Here is a 14,990-nt window from a genome sequence, read left to right as displayed (position 1 = left end):
AATACTCGAGTATACCGAAACGTTCACCCAAGTTCCTAGTCGCCTGACCGAGTCCGCTTCTGGCTCGAGACGACCGGTAACAAGGGGCAATGGCCAGTTCAGCCCAAAAGGCTTACATTCATGCGCAAGTAGCATTTACTCATTAATCATTGAAAATTTCATATTTATTTAGGTCGAGTGCGATAAAGTACACACTCGCCTAGAAAACTCGTTTTAACAATCATTGAAAGCAAAATCAATAATAACAAGACACTGATATGCAAGCACGCATGATATGTAAGAAAACAGTTCCAACATTAAATTTGGAAACAGTTCAAAAGTAAATAATGCAAGAAACGGTTCATAAATAATTTTAGAAATAGTTTGAGGTCACTCACCTCCATGGCTCAGAAATCATCCATTAAATATCATTGTCTTGCTCAAATCCAAGTCTTAAATCACAAACTCAATGCAAACAAGTTCCTTCAAAGTTTGGACAGCACTTCCCCTGAATTTGCTTACTTTTCCAGCCATCATGGCTTCATTATATCCTCAGCCAGTCCCAAAGGTACACACACAACAACAAGTTCATCCAATAGCCATTCAGCAAGCTCCAAGTATTACTAGTACAAGTCAAGCTAGGGAAAAGTCCGGAAATGAAAGTTAATCTCAAAACCAGAAAAACAGTTTTGACGTCCTTTTGCGGTAATGGCACCAAAGGTACTACGAGTATCGGATGGAGGTCCAAGACCCACCGTTTCGAAGCTAAGAACCAGGGCTACAACAATGTAGAAGGTCACTCAGTCCAAATCCCAGCACAACTAAGTAAAATATGCCAAATAACAAACCAGAACCGTAATTGCAGGTTTACAATTTACACTATGCTGTAATCAGTACAACTCAGCCTAAACAGGTCCAAATGCAGAAATTCCAAAGGAATATGGTAGCTAGGACATCAATCTACATTTCATCAGAAGACCTCAACACCCAAATCCAAAACAATTCCAGTCAAAACAACCCAATTACAGGCGCAGTTCGGCCATCCTGAAACCCAGAACAGCAATAGTAAATTCGACATTTCTCACTCTACACTACTCCAAATGACCTGAAATTTTACAGGCACCTCAAACACATCAATACCTACAACTTTCATGTTTTAAGCAAAGGCCAATTAGGCCTCTAACCATATGATACAAAACCGGACAGAAAAGGGGGTTATGAAACCCTAACTTCCTCAAATTCCTTCCAAACCCAAAATTGGTTGCAATTATCTATCATATACACCTACTAGAGTCATTACCCTTCATTACCAACCATCATAGATAACCACAACATCATGATCACATTAAACCAGAAAATTCATCAATAAATTGAAAACTTCACCAATTCCTCTCAAACCAAGAAATAAACCACAAATTTCAGCACTTTAGCCACCACTAGGCACAAATTAAGCATCATTAGGTGTAGGAGGAAGTTCAATCACCACTTACCTAGTAAACAAGATAAAAGGAGTTGTAGAACACCTTAGCTTCCTTGAACACTTCCACAAAATCACTTACTAGCACCAAATGGAGGGATTTTATGGAGTAGAAACAATTGTAAGCAATTGGTTTGGATGATTTGAGCTAGTTGGAAGCTTAAAATTGGAGAAGTTTTCTTTCTTCTTGAGCTTAAGAGAGTCGGCCAACATGGAGAAAGAAAGAGTGAATTTTTAGTCAATTTTTGAGATATTTAATCCAAGGGTAAGAAAGGTCAAAAAGGTGAATAGTTGTCTTAGCCTTCAACCAATGGAAGTGTGACACTTGTCACTCCATTAAATGCATTTCTATCCTTTTGTTTCCTCTCACATCAATCATATCTCATTATCTACTTATCTCTTTACACCCGATAAATTTCACTCAGTATCCGAAACTTAACCTTATTGGTCGAATTTTTCTGAACTTTTCGCCCTAGTGGGTCCCACATCCGGTATACACTCTTAATTTCTCAAAACCTATTTGATACTAGAAAAATCATCCAAAAACTATATCTGCTCATTAAAAATATCCAGAAAATTTCCCTACTAAAGAAAACGCAGAAAACAAGCCATTAAATAAATAAAACCCTAGAAAATGGGAGAAGTATGGGTTCTCACACTCATTTTTTTTCGGGGCGTCACAACTTACGCATCTGATAGGTACGACACAAGTTTAAAGAATCTAAGGTAGTCCCACTCAAGCATTCAGACAAAAGTGGGTAGTACTTACCCTTCTAAAATTTCAAAAGTTCAAGTGAAATTTTTTATTGTTAATCATAGTTTGATGTGTTAATTTGAAATGTACTTGATTAAATGATTTACTTGAGTATTTATGAAAGTTCTATTTTTGCTATACAAAGATGGACCATGTGACTTATTTGAAGTATTTTAATATGTTGTTATATACAAAATGAGTGGTATCTTTTATGAAATTAAAGAACCATGCATATAACATGTGAAATGAATTCATGTCAAGTAAAACTCAAAACAGTCATAGAAGAGACGGTAGGGTTATAGTCCTGCCTAATAGTCATTGTAGACTGGTATAGAGCTCGGCCGATTGACAAGGTCATGGTAATTTGGCATAGAGTCCGGCCGATTGACCCATGTATGTAATGAGACCAATCAGTAGTCATAAAACCTATTGGTCGCCTACCTAGAAGGGGTTTAATTTCTAAACTGAGTACTCAGAAGCCCGTCATTCCATGTACTTATTATGAGCCCGTCATTACATGTACTTATTATAAGCTGATATAAAATGACTTATGACTTTATGACTTTCATGTACAGTTATGAATAAGATGTTTATCAACTGCTGTGTCACTTATTATTACTGATTGTTTTACAAATAACGTTATTTTCAATGATTATGGATGTGAATGATGTGCAAATAATTTGATATATATATATATATATATATATGTGTGTGTATGTAAAGCTATGGTTGCATGGTCCAACAAAGGGGTAGATACTACCTATTGAGTGATTTGTCACTCAATCCAATATTTACCACTTTTGTAGATTCTAAAGAAGTGAGTTGATTTACTTAGAAGACCTTGAGGATAATTTTTATTAGCTCTAAGTGGATAAGAATTAGCAGTCTAACTACTTCTAGCTACTATTTTTATTTAATTTCTCTTCCCATTGTTTCGACCAGAGAATAAATGTATGAACTTATTGGAAACTCATTGACTACTTTTCATTTGAGATTTGTATCACAGTTTATTTTGTTATACTATTTAGTACTTTCTAAGTTTAGTCTAGTTTAATGTTGCCTTGTATTCTTGAGCGGGACTTGAGAATACGACGGATATCACATGACTTGCGTGTACGGATTAGGGGCGTGACATTCTATATTTGGAGCATTAAACGTATTCCTAAAACTAATAAAATTCTCATCCATAATGAGAAAATAAGAGCTCTTTGAGGAATTGTATAAGTGGTTGAAGGAAATGAGTAATTGAGTATGAGAAATAAAGAAATACGGGGGTGAGAAATGAAAAAAAAAAGAGTATCCCTTGTTTATAGAAAAAATTTCGGACTTCAAGTAATGGTACAATTTTTTTTAATGAAAAGGAAAAAAAAAGTGAGCAATGGTCATCAAACAACAATCCAAATGGTTTGATGAAAAAAAATAGAAAAGGCCCACAACTAGGCCCCATCAGTAGAGCATTACACTCATCATAAAACCACAACTCAACCCCTAAATAGAGCATATTACACGCCCCATTCAACACCGTTGGAGCCACCCTAACTCAGCCCTTGATTAAACTCACCGCAATGATTTTGAGACATAAAAACCACAACAATAACTTTAGCGATTGCATTTAACTCTCAAATTTGATATAGTATTGGTGTATTACTTGCACATGTTTGCAAATAATTAGGGATCATGTGTGTTTTTTAGGTGTTTGTATAAAATTTTGGGTAAATTTCACTTTATCCTCTCAAACTATATGCGAAATCCCACTTTAGTCCCTAAATTTCAAAATGGGACATTTAAATCTTTAAATTATAAAATCTATCCCACTTTATTCCAATTTTTGACAGAATGCACAAAACTTAACAAAATAGTTGGCAATTCCATTGCTTGTTATTATCATTAAAGTTAATCAAATCTATAGGGACATAAATATAATTTCATAAACTTTTGTGACACTTTATTTTTTCCATTTCCTTTTCTCCTTGTTTTTCCTGGCCATTCCTTTTGCTGCAAACTCCTCACCATCGCCTCCCTCCTCTTTCCCCGCCATCCTCGCTCCCCCCTCTCTTTCTTTCCTCTTTCCTCCTCCAACCACTACCTTGTCATCTCCCCACTTCCCCCTCCCTCCTCCTCTTTCCCCCTCTCTACCACAACCTTTCCCCTCCCTCTTCTCCCTTTTCCCGCTGCTACTCCTTCCCCATCTTTCCCGATCTGCCTTTCTTTCCAAGAGGAAAGGGGAGGAGGGAGAGAGAATGGCAGGGGTTAGAGGAGAGGGGTGGCAGGAGTGGTAGGAATGGTGGTGGAGAGGCAAAATTCATGGGTTTTCATTTTAGCAAGAGGAGGGGGATAGTGAAGATATCAATGTTGTCTAGTGTTGAAAGAAGTGGGAAAGAGCTTTGATTTTTAGAAGTGGATCAGAGAAGATATTTTGTACAAGGGGAAACCTTGATGGGCTTGAATTATCATCAGTATGGAATATGCATATCAACTGCTTGTGTCGAACCAATTTCTTGCTAGCGAAATCAATGGTTATGCAACATTTACATTTGAGTTTGAGTTATCCGAGCACAAGTCCATGTACTTTGAACGTTTCCAGTTATTTCATTTCAGGGAGCAGCTTTGAGTGTTAGGTTAATGTGCACTTTTTTTTTTATAACTTGAAGCAATTGATACAGGTTGCTTTTTTTATTATTAAAAAAATTTGTTAAAAAAAGCAAGATAGAACGAGAAGCCAAAGAAAATAAAATAAAGGAAAGAATAATCAAAAGAATAAATAAAAAAAGAAGTGAAAAAAAGAGAAAAAAAATACTACAAAGGATAAAAAGTAAAGGGAAATAAAAAAAATTAACAAAATGGGTTTTTTTTCCTTAGGGGGAAAATTTTTTTATTAGGTATCAAAAATTACATTATGTCCCTATTAGATTACTAACGGAATTGGCAAATATTTTGTTAAGTTTTGTACATTCCGTCAAAAATTGGAATAAAGTGGGAGAGGTTTTATACTTTAAAGATTTAAATGTTCCATTTTGAAGTTTAGGAACTGAAGTGGGATTTTGTATATAATTAGAAGGGATAAAGTGGAATTTACCCTAAAATTTTACTATAACTTACTTTATAAATTGTCGAAAATTTTTATGTATTTAGGTTTAAAAAACTTTCTTTCTTTCTTCTTTTCTTTTTCTTTCTTTTCTCTTTCTTCTTTCCCTTCTCCTCAGCTCCCCTACACCTGCTCTACCTCTTCCCTCCTTCCCTACTGCCACCACGCCACCCCTATCGCCGCTAGCTAGCTGGCCGTTGTCTTTTTTTCTTTTCCTCTTCTCCTCCTCCTCCTATTCTCTCTTTCCTCTCCTTCTCCTCTCCTCCCCCTCCTCCTCTATCCCATTTTCCTTGTCACCTACTCTTCCTCTCTCCCTTCACCTTACCTCACCCCTTTCCCCAATGACCACTATCTGGTCGCATGATCAGGAAGGGGGAGAGGAAGGGGAAGGCTAGGGTAAAGGGAGAAAGGGAGTGGCAGGGAAAGGGGAGAAGGAGAAGAAAGGGAAAGAGAAAGGATGAGAGAGAGGGAGAAAGAAAAAAAAAAGAAAATTCGGTTGGGAGAGGGTGGGAGAGAAGGAAGAAATAGACAAAAAGAATAAACTTTTATTGTGTTTTGCAATATTTGGGATGTGTATTTTAAAAATTTGGAATATTTTTAGAAGATAAATTTGTAAAAAAAAAATTGTCTATTAAAAACCCTCCTAAAAACAGCCATTTCAAGGAAACCATAGGGTATTGGATAATCATAAGGTGAAAGATGCATGCAACATTGTCTCATTGAAGGTTTCATGTCTCCCATGTTGTAATAGCTAAAATGTTTGATATCTTCCACAAGTCAAAGATTACTAAATTTTTTACTTCTATCCTTTGTGTTTATTATACATGATTTTGTTGGAATATGGTTTAAATTTAACAAGTAAATGATTAGACACAAACCATTCCCAAAAAATGACAAATGAGTTTGTTTGGATAACATATTATTTACACCTTATTTATACATACTGATATGCATGCATCATCAACACATATTTATACATACTGACAAATGAATTAGCTCGCATTGAGGCTTTATGAACCCCAATAATTATAAAAACTACTTTGCTATTATGTGTCACTTTATGAACTTCAATTGATATTATCAAATAATATCAACAAGTATAATCGTCAAATTAGATTTGTTGAATATCTACATTATCATATGTATACTCACTAATTATTTAAATAAAGTGATATTGTTGTAGCCATGGATCCATAGTATTAAAAGTAAATGATTTTAGTATCAAGAGCACCTTCTATTTCCATTTTATGTGACATAAAAGCTCAAAAATAAGATTACAACTATTATATCTTATATAACACAATGAATCCCACTGAGGCGATAACACACTAAGAGACCTAGTACATAAAAGATGTAATAGTACACAATACAATTTTTGTATAGGTAATCATCAAATAAGCCCTTCGGGGTTCGGTCCAGTGGTTGTAGTGCCCAGTTGGGGGAGAGCCACGTCCAAAGATCAAGTCCCCGGGTCTACCTGGTCGGTGATGTTGGGCAGCCTCTTCCGCCCACGCAGTGGGATTAGTTGGGTCGTACGGTAACCGGTCCACGAACCCAGATACCCACTGCGTTAGAAAAAAAAAATCATCAAATAATATTATAGAATGCAAAAGCGTAAAGAAGCGGGGATTTCCACCATATTCTCAATAAGCATTTTCACCGTGTTTTAAGCATCTCAGATGACTTCAAGTTCCTAATACCAAAATAATAATAATAATAATAATAATAATAACAACAATAATAAATATCATTGAAATATCAAAAATCATAAAGTATATATAACTCTTGAATTCTAACAAGTATAGTAAATATATTTTTTTGACTTTTTTAACGTACCAGGGATAATTCGTTTTCTTTTCTTGACCTGTATAACATTCAAACAAACTCAATTATTAACCGTAATCGTGATAAACAATCCAAACATGTATAATTCAGGATGAAACAAAAGGTTTCTTGCAGATGTTCGGACGGATTAAGGGATGAATGCATGATCGAGCCCTTGCGTCCGAGCACTTGGGATGCGTGCCACATGACGTTCCGGACAGCCGAACGTGCTTGTGCACTTGAACCCAAGCTTTTGGACTCTCTTCGGACGCAGCATGCATATGTTCGGAGTACCAAACGCTGCATCCGAAGGTCCTACAGCATATTAAACCTGACAAATCCAATTTCTACTCACTCCCATGGAGTGAAACCATCATAAATTGGCATCAAGGAAGATTTCCAAATATCCCAAGCCCACACAAAGACGTGCAAGCCCAAAATCACACATTTTAAGCACACAACCTCCACCATTGACGCCCTTTGCATTCCTTGTGTCATTTCTTCCATATGAATCAACCATGAACAACACAAATTAGCACATCTTACCTTAGTTGTTCCCTTAGTTGTTCCCCAAAGGAGGACCTCCCAGCCTCAAGTGCCACCCTTGAGAAGGGAAAAAGGGAATCTTAGAGAGATAGAGAAAGAGTAAATAATTGGTACAGGGAATGAAGGATCTCACGCATAATTCCGAAAATTTTTTCAATTATCTCATAATTTAATTGGCTTTGCAACAAGGGAGGTTTGCCAAAGAACTATCACATAATTTTCAGTTATCTCATAATTTAAGCTCACACTAACCTAGCACAAAGAACTATCACATGCATATGAAATTTAACTCTCAGAGCATGGCAAAGAACAAATTCAACCTTAAGAAGCTCCGATACAAAAGTTAGGCTAATGTTATTTTACCTCCATTCAACAATGGCGGCCAGAAAAAAGTAGCCGAAGAAAGCAATGATAACATAGAGATATATCTTGATGCCGTGGAATGGTATCACGGCAAAGAGGCCACTCATAAATGCTATCACCACTGCCATCATAGCATATCCAATAAGTGCCTTACGGGAGAAGAGTCCAGATGGCTCACCAAAAAGGCCCGGCCTATGACGGACTACAAATTGGTAAAAGACTACGAGCATAGAGAGCAGCAACGCCAATGAATCTGAAACAACAAAGACAATGAAAGCTGCTTTCTTTGCTAGAACTGCTTCTCCTTTTTTGTGACCATCACCGCTTTCAAAGCCACCAGGGACAGTGAAACCAGCCGCAAAAGTTACTGTAACTATCACCGTAGCGACAATCACGTAAGCTTGGGGGATTTTGTCCGACTTATCCGATAGATCTTTATCAGATGCTTTTGCTTTTCTCTTTGCGGTAATATTATAGATTCCTGCTTTAGCACCAGTTTGCTGGAGCTGGCCCTTAATTTGTTCCTGAAAATGAGTTAAGAGACAACAACAATGGTAAATATTAATCTTCACAAAAAAAAAATGCATTTTCAGAAAACTCTAGTTTCCCGATTTTTCAGTGTAGCAATATTATTTATTTAACTTTAATCGTTCAACCTTACACTCATGTAGGTTTATATATCAATGCTTACTTTTGAGATGGTACTTTAGTTCGACATTACATTTATATACTTAATTAGTCAACTAAAAGCTATTTTTCTATACACTTTGTTGAGCATAAAGCCTGAAAAATTACTTAATTTCATATTTAATTGGGCAAATACCACTTTACCCTCATGTGATTTAGCCTTTTTATACATAATCCCCCTATAGTTTCAAAAGCTATACATAATCCCCTCATGATTTGGATTAAAATATCAAAGTGACGGGAATGATCATTCGTAACGGAGTCACCTAAAATGTCAAAAATATCCTTATGTAAAGTTGAAAATTATTTATTAACCAAGGGGGGTTATTTGTATATTTTGAAAACTATAAGGGGGTTATATGGTAAAGTATTAAACCATAAGGGGGTTATATGGCAAAATATAAAAATCATACGGGGTTAGTGTGTCATGTATTTATAAGGGTAATTTCGATATTTTAAGAAGTTCCGTTACGAATAACTATTTCTGTCACTTTGATACTTTAATCCAAATCATGAGGGGGTTATGTATAGTTTTTGAAACCATATGAGGATTATGTAAAAAAAGGCTAAATCACAGGGGAGTAAAATGTAATTTGCCCTATTTAATTTGTCATCTTTCTATAAATTCTTCTAAAGTACTTGTGCTGTTTACTTCTTAAACTAGACGAGTAAATTATATAATCATAGAATATACTCATAAATTATAGACTCAAAAAGAAGTACACATTTAGTATAGTATTAAGTATTGATTAATTTTATATACAATGATAATATGTACGCTACTGACAGGTTGTCGGCCTGTACAATAATAAAAACCTACTCAAACTAAAAGTAATTTCTATAGATAGCGGTGAGCAGGGTCGAATCCACAGGGACTGGGAGTAATTGTTGCTTTTCAAATTCACAGTGACAAGGGGGGTGTTTTTATCTCAGGGGTGACAATTTAAGCAATTCAACTAAAAGTAAAATAATAAAAATAAAATAGCCAACTAGAAATTAAATAACAATTTACTAAAATCAAATGAATGATAATTAAGAATCTAGCCAAGGAATAACTTCAGCATTGGTGCACCTAATTGATCATCGAAGCAAAGGCAATCCCAATTATTTATCAATAAATAGGTTATAACTACCAAACAAGCGATGGCAGTCAACCCCTCCTTATTGTGTCGGTGATTAAGGTACGTCCGTTAATCACTGCTCTAATTAGGAAATAATCCTAGGTACGCCCATAAGATTTAATTCCCCAATTGCCTTACGTATTAGAGGAGCGCTATTCTAACCAAATAACGCACTACCAGGGTTATTTTAGAGTAGCCCGCATATCCCCCTGACACAAACCCAATCATGCCAGTTATCACTATTTTGAGACAATTAAACAATTACGGATTTAATGTCCCAATTGATAGTAGATTATCAAATTAACTAATTATCCGGATCCAAGACAATCAATTAATTAAACAATCATAAACACTGTAATCAGGGAATATGCGAATACCAATAAATAAAAAGAAAAGATAAAATTAAATCGATCTCACAATTTTTAGGTGAATCAAAGCCTTCGTTGTTCCTTAGCTTGACAAGGGATTTAACTCATCCCTTGTCCACTCCTACGAAAAAGAAAAGAAACTAAAGATGAAAGGAAAAGTCAAAGGCTAAACTCTCCTAACATGCGTAGGAAGAGTTACTCCCCAAAAGCCAAATGGAGGAAAAGTTCTTAAGCTAAGCTACGGGACGAAAAGAAAAACAGTAGTGCCCTTTCTCTGCCAAATCCAATTCTTATCTAATAGCCTAGTCTAATGCTTGGCTCTCATGTGGGGCGGCCCACCAGGAATCAAAGGAAAACGGGCCGCATCCTCTTGTTCCCAAAAAATGCTCCTAAATGCCTTCTATTTGAATTCTTTCTCAATGACTGTCAAATTGGCCTTGGCTATAGTATTTTTGTTCTACTCCCTGAAATAAATGTAAATTACGAAAAGTAGGTAGAATCTAATAATTAATTCACATCAAGTTAGGTAATAGGGAAAATTAATAATAAAATAAATGATAAAATTGCAACCTATCAATTCCCCCCACACCTAAATCATGCTTGTCCTCAAGCATGAGAACAGTAAACAAACACCAATATTTGACAGTGCCTATTGCTCTATCTACCAAATTGCCAAGATACCACGAAAAATAATAATCAAACATCAATGGTCAAGTCCAAGAAACATCACTCCGATTAGCTTACAAATCATAAACTCTTCCAATTTTATGTTAACTAATCTAAGAAAAAGGAATGGTCGCTCAACATTTATCAGCAAATGGTCCAACTATTAACCAAAATCTCAACATTAAATCCATAATTCGGCAAGCTGACTTATATCACACACTAACACAACTTTCACTTTTTTTTCGTTATTTATTTATTTATATTTTTTTCTTTTTTTTTTCAATAGCACAAAAGACTTAGTCTCTAGCCATCGGAGCCTTTTGACGCGAACTCCAACATTTTTAGATGAAAGAACCCGGTTACTCAGCTCTTATCGCCACGTGACCACGCACTCATAGCAAATACTACTTTTTGACGCGAGTATCGACACTTTTTGTGAAGATCCCCGGTTACTCGGTAGTAAATACTAGCGGAGTACAGTCAACTCTTATTCACAGCCAAATAACACCAAAAATTCAAAATAACACAAAAATCAAAAGAAAATTCGCAGCCGCTAGCCTCATTTTCAAATATGGAGAACTAAGGTTAATAACCGGACCAATTCACATGAAAATGCCAACAATCATTCCCTATGCCTAGAAAAGTTAACCAAAAATTATATGAGTAAAACAATCATCGATATTCACCAAAGAGATGTTCTTGGATTCAACCGCATTAACTTAATACATTCTTATTATTAAAACTTGGCAAAAGTAGAAATAGAGGCAATAATCCAACATCAAACCTTGGCATGCACTTACGAGCCAATCACTAGAAAGAAAGAAAATGAACGAGAGGTGGACAAATAACAAACTAAAAATAAAGAAAGAAAAAAAAATCTAAAAACTAGAAAAAAACAGAAAAACTAGTATAACTGTCCCCCCCCACACCTAGATCCTACATTGTCCTCAATGGAGGTAATAAAGTAATTAAAACGAAGAGAACAATGAAACTTCCCTATCGAGTGGCGAAGGGGTAGGCAGGGACAGTAGAGGGAAACCGATGTGGTGGAAGTACGTGGCCAAGTGCTGAGACAACATACTCAATTCAACCTGCAAATGCAAAACTCTGTCCACCCAAAATCTCAACAAATGGCTCCAAGTGGACAGTTAAATTCTCAACTCAAAAGCGGCAATTCCAGCAATAGCAGTATATAAATTAGACAATAACCACACATTCACAAGTTTCCTCTTTTCAATCAGGCAGCCAACCAATTAGAAATAACAAATGCTAGTCAAAATACCCCAACCAGTACCACTGGTGCACTCCACAGATAATGAAACAACTCAAACGGTCAACCCAATTAACAAAATGCACAAGGATTAACAAATGTTAAACAACTACCATCGCCAGTACCACCGGTGAATGCACAGAGAAAAAAAAAAGAAATTAAATCAAATGGCTAGCCCAAATCACTTGACAAATTCAAACACACCAATCAATACCAGAGAATAGTAGAAATTAAAACGGAAATCAATTGACAAGTAACTCCCCAAGTCACCCCCAAATAATGCATCAATTCTACTCAATAGCACTAGGTACAGTGCTAGTGTTCGAATAAATTAACAAATGTCTCCAATTCAAGAAATCAACAATTCAACTTAACAGCACTGCGGAAGCTCACATCGGCTACTGGAATGTCTCACGGAGCAAATGAATCACAAAATGTCACGACCCCACCTCCCCCTAAGGCGAACCAGAGGGTTCGGCGGGCCGCCTGCCCGGCTCTCGCCCGGACTCAGTCGTTCACTACAAACCTCAATTAAATACAAGATACGATCTCAAATAAAAATCAAATATCCCAAAACTTTACATATCAAAAGCGAAGCGTCCACGCTTCCACTGCGCCCCTCTGATCCTTGATACCAACTATTCTACAGGAGGAAGTCCAAAACTAGACTATTACACATCCAATCAATTCTAAACGTTCAATACAATCCCAATATGAATGATTACACAAAAGGAAATCCAAGTTCAATCCATACATGAGATAATCCATGAATAAACACTACAAGCCCTTCCTTCGCCTTGAGCCCTGTGGAGGGGAATAAAACATTTTTGGGGTGAGCTAGAAGCTCAGCGAGTAACCAATAAAATCAGTTATCAAATCTGTTTAACAATGGTTCATTTCAATGATGTTCAATTCAAATCAAATGATAAGTCCAGAAACAATTTCAACGTTTACAAAACATTAAATATGGAGTATCAATAATTCAAGAAACATGTACAATGGAAAGCGATAGTAACATTCGTGAAAAGGATACATTCGTTCTCCTGTCATTTCATTGCATTTTTGGTTTCATTCGTGCATTCATTCACCCCGTCCCTGGCTTTTGGCCAGGCTCCACCAACCTACAAGGTAATACTCGAGTATACCGAAACGTTCACCCAAGTTCCTAGTCGCCCGACCGAGTCCGCTTCTGGCTCGAGACGACCGGTAACAAGGGGCAATGGCCAGTTCAGCCCAAAAGGCTTACATTCATGCGCAAGTAGCATTTAATCATTAATCATTGAAAATTTCATATTTATTTAGGTCGAGTGCGATAAAGTACACACTCGCCTAGAAAACTCGTTTTAACAATCATTGAAAACAAAATCAATAATAACAAGACACTGATATGCAAGCACGCATGATATGTAAGAAAACAGTTCCAAAATTAACTTTGAAAATAGTTCAAAAGTAAATAATGCGGGAAAGCGGTTCAAAAGTAAATTTGGAAACAGTTCAAAAGTAAATAATGCAAGAAACGGTTCATAAATAATTTTAGAAATAGTTTGAGGTCACTCACCTCCATGGCTCAGAAATCATCCATCATATAACATTGCCTTGCACAAATCCAAGTCTTAGATCACAAACTCAATGCAAACAAATCCCTTCAAAGTTCGGACAGCACTTCCCCTGAATTTGCTAACTTTTCCAGCCATCATGGCTTCATTATTTCCTCATTCCAACCCAAAGGTACACACACAACAACAAGTTCATCCAACAGCCATTCAGCAAGCTCCAAGTAGTACTAGTACAAGTCAAGCTAGGGAAAAGTCCGGAAATGAAAATTTAGCTCAAAACCAGAAAAACAGTTTTGACGTCATTTTGCGGTAATGGTACCAAAGGCTCTACGATGGTCGGATGAAGGTACAAGACCCAACATTTCGAAGCTAAGAACCAGGGCTACAACAATGAAGAAGGTCACTCAGTCCAAATCCCAGCACAACTAAGTCATATATGCCAAATACCAAACCAGAACCGTAATTGCAGGTTTACAAATTACACTATGCTGTAATTAGTCCAACTCAGTATGTACAAGTCCAAATTCATTGATTCCAAAGGCAGGCGGTAGCTAAAACATCAAGATACATTTCATCAGAAGACCTTAACCACCAAATCCAAAGTAATTCCAGTCAAAACAGACGATTACAGGCGCAGTTCGGCCATCCTGATGAACCCAGAACAGCAATAGTAAATTAGACATTTCTCACTATACACTACTCCAAATGACCTGAAATTTTACAGGCACCTCAAACACATCAATACCTACAACTTTCATGTTTTAATCAAAGGCTAATTCAGCCTCTAACTATATGATACAAAACCGGACAGAATTGGGGATATAAAACCCTAACTTTCTCAAATTCCTTCCAAACCCAAAATTGGTTACAATTACCAATCATGTACACCTACTATAGTCATTAGCCATCAATTCCAACCATCATAGATAACCACAACATTATGATCACTATTAAACCAGAAAATTCATCAATAAATTGAAAACTTCACCAATTCATCTCAAACCAAGAAATAAACCACAAATTCATCACTTTAGCTACCATTAAGCACAATTTAAGCTTCATTAAGTGTAGGAGGAAGTTCAATCACCACTCACCTAGTAAACAAGAGAAGAGGAGTTAATGGACACCTTAACTTCCTTGAACACTTCCACAAAATCACTTACTAGCACCAAATGGAAGGATTTTATGGAGTAGAAACAAATTTCAGCAATTGGTTTGGATGATTTGCACTAGATGCTAGCTAAAAGTTTGAAGAGGTTTCTTCCTTCTTGAGCTCAAAGTGGCCGGCCAACAT

General features: G+C 36.3%; 1 protein-coding gene across 1 annotated transcript in view; it reads right to left on the bottom strand.

The window, feature by feature from the left end:
• The window catches only part of LOC113759947 (ankyrin repeat-containing protein At5g02620-like), a 36,819-nt gene that overhangs the window by 9,689 nt on the left and 12,140 nt on the right, over positions 1-14,990 (bottom strand). Inside the window, exons 4-7 of the mRNA XM_027302526.1 lie at positions 8,029-8,552; positions 7,666-7,722; positions 7,132-7,159; positions 6,773-6,860 (exon numbers count right to left, since the gene is read on the bottom strand). Of these exons, the coding sequence (XP_027158327.1) occupies positions 6,773-6,860; positions 7,132-7,159; positions 7,666-7,722; positions 8,029-8,552 (697 nt within the window). The remainder of the gene's footprint in view (positions 1-6,772; positions 6,861-7,131; positions 7,160-7,665; positions 7,723-8,028; positions 8,553-14,990) is intronic.

This window comes from Coffea eugenioides, chromosome 2, assembly GCF_003713205.1.
Source record: "Coffea eugenioides isolate CCC68of chromosome 2, Ceug_1.0, whole genome shotgun sequence".
NCBI classification, from domain to species: Eukaryota; Viridiplantae; Streptophyta; class Magnoliopsida; order Gentianales; family Rubiaceae; genus Coffea; species Coffea eugenioides.
Note: the sequence above shows the minus strand (reverse complement) of the source record. Positions and strands in the feature narration are given on the sequence as shown.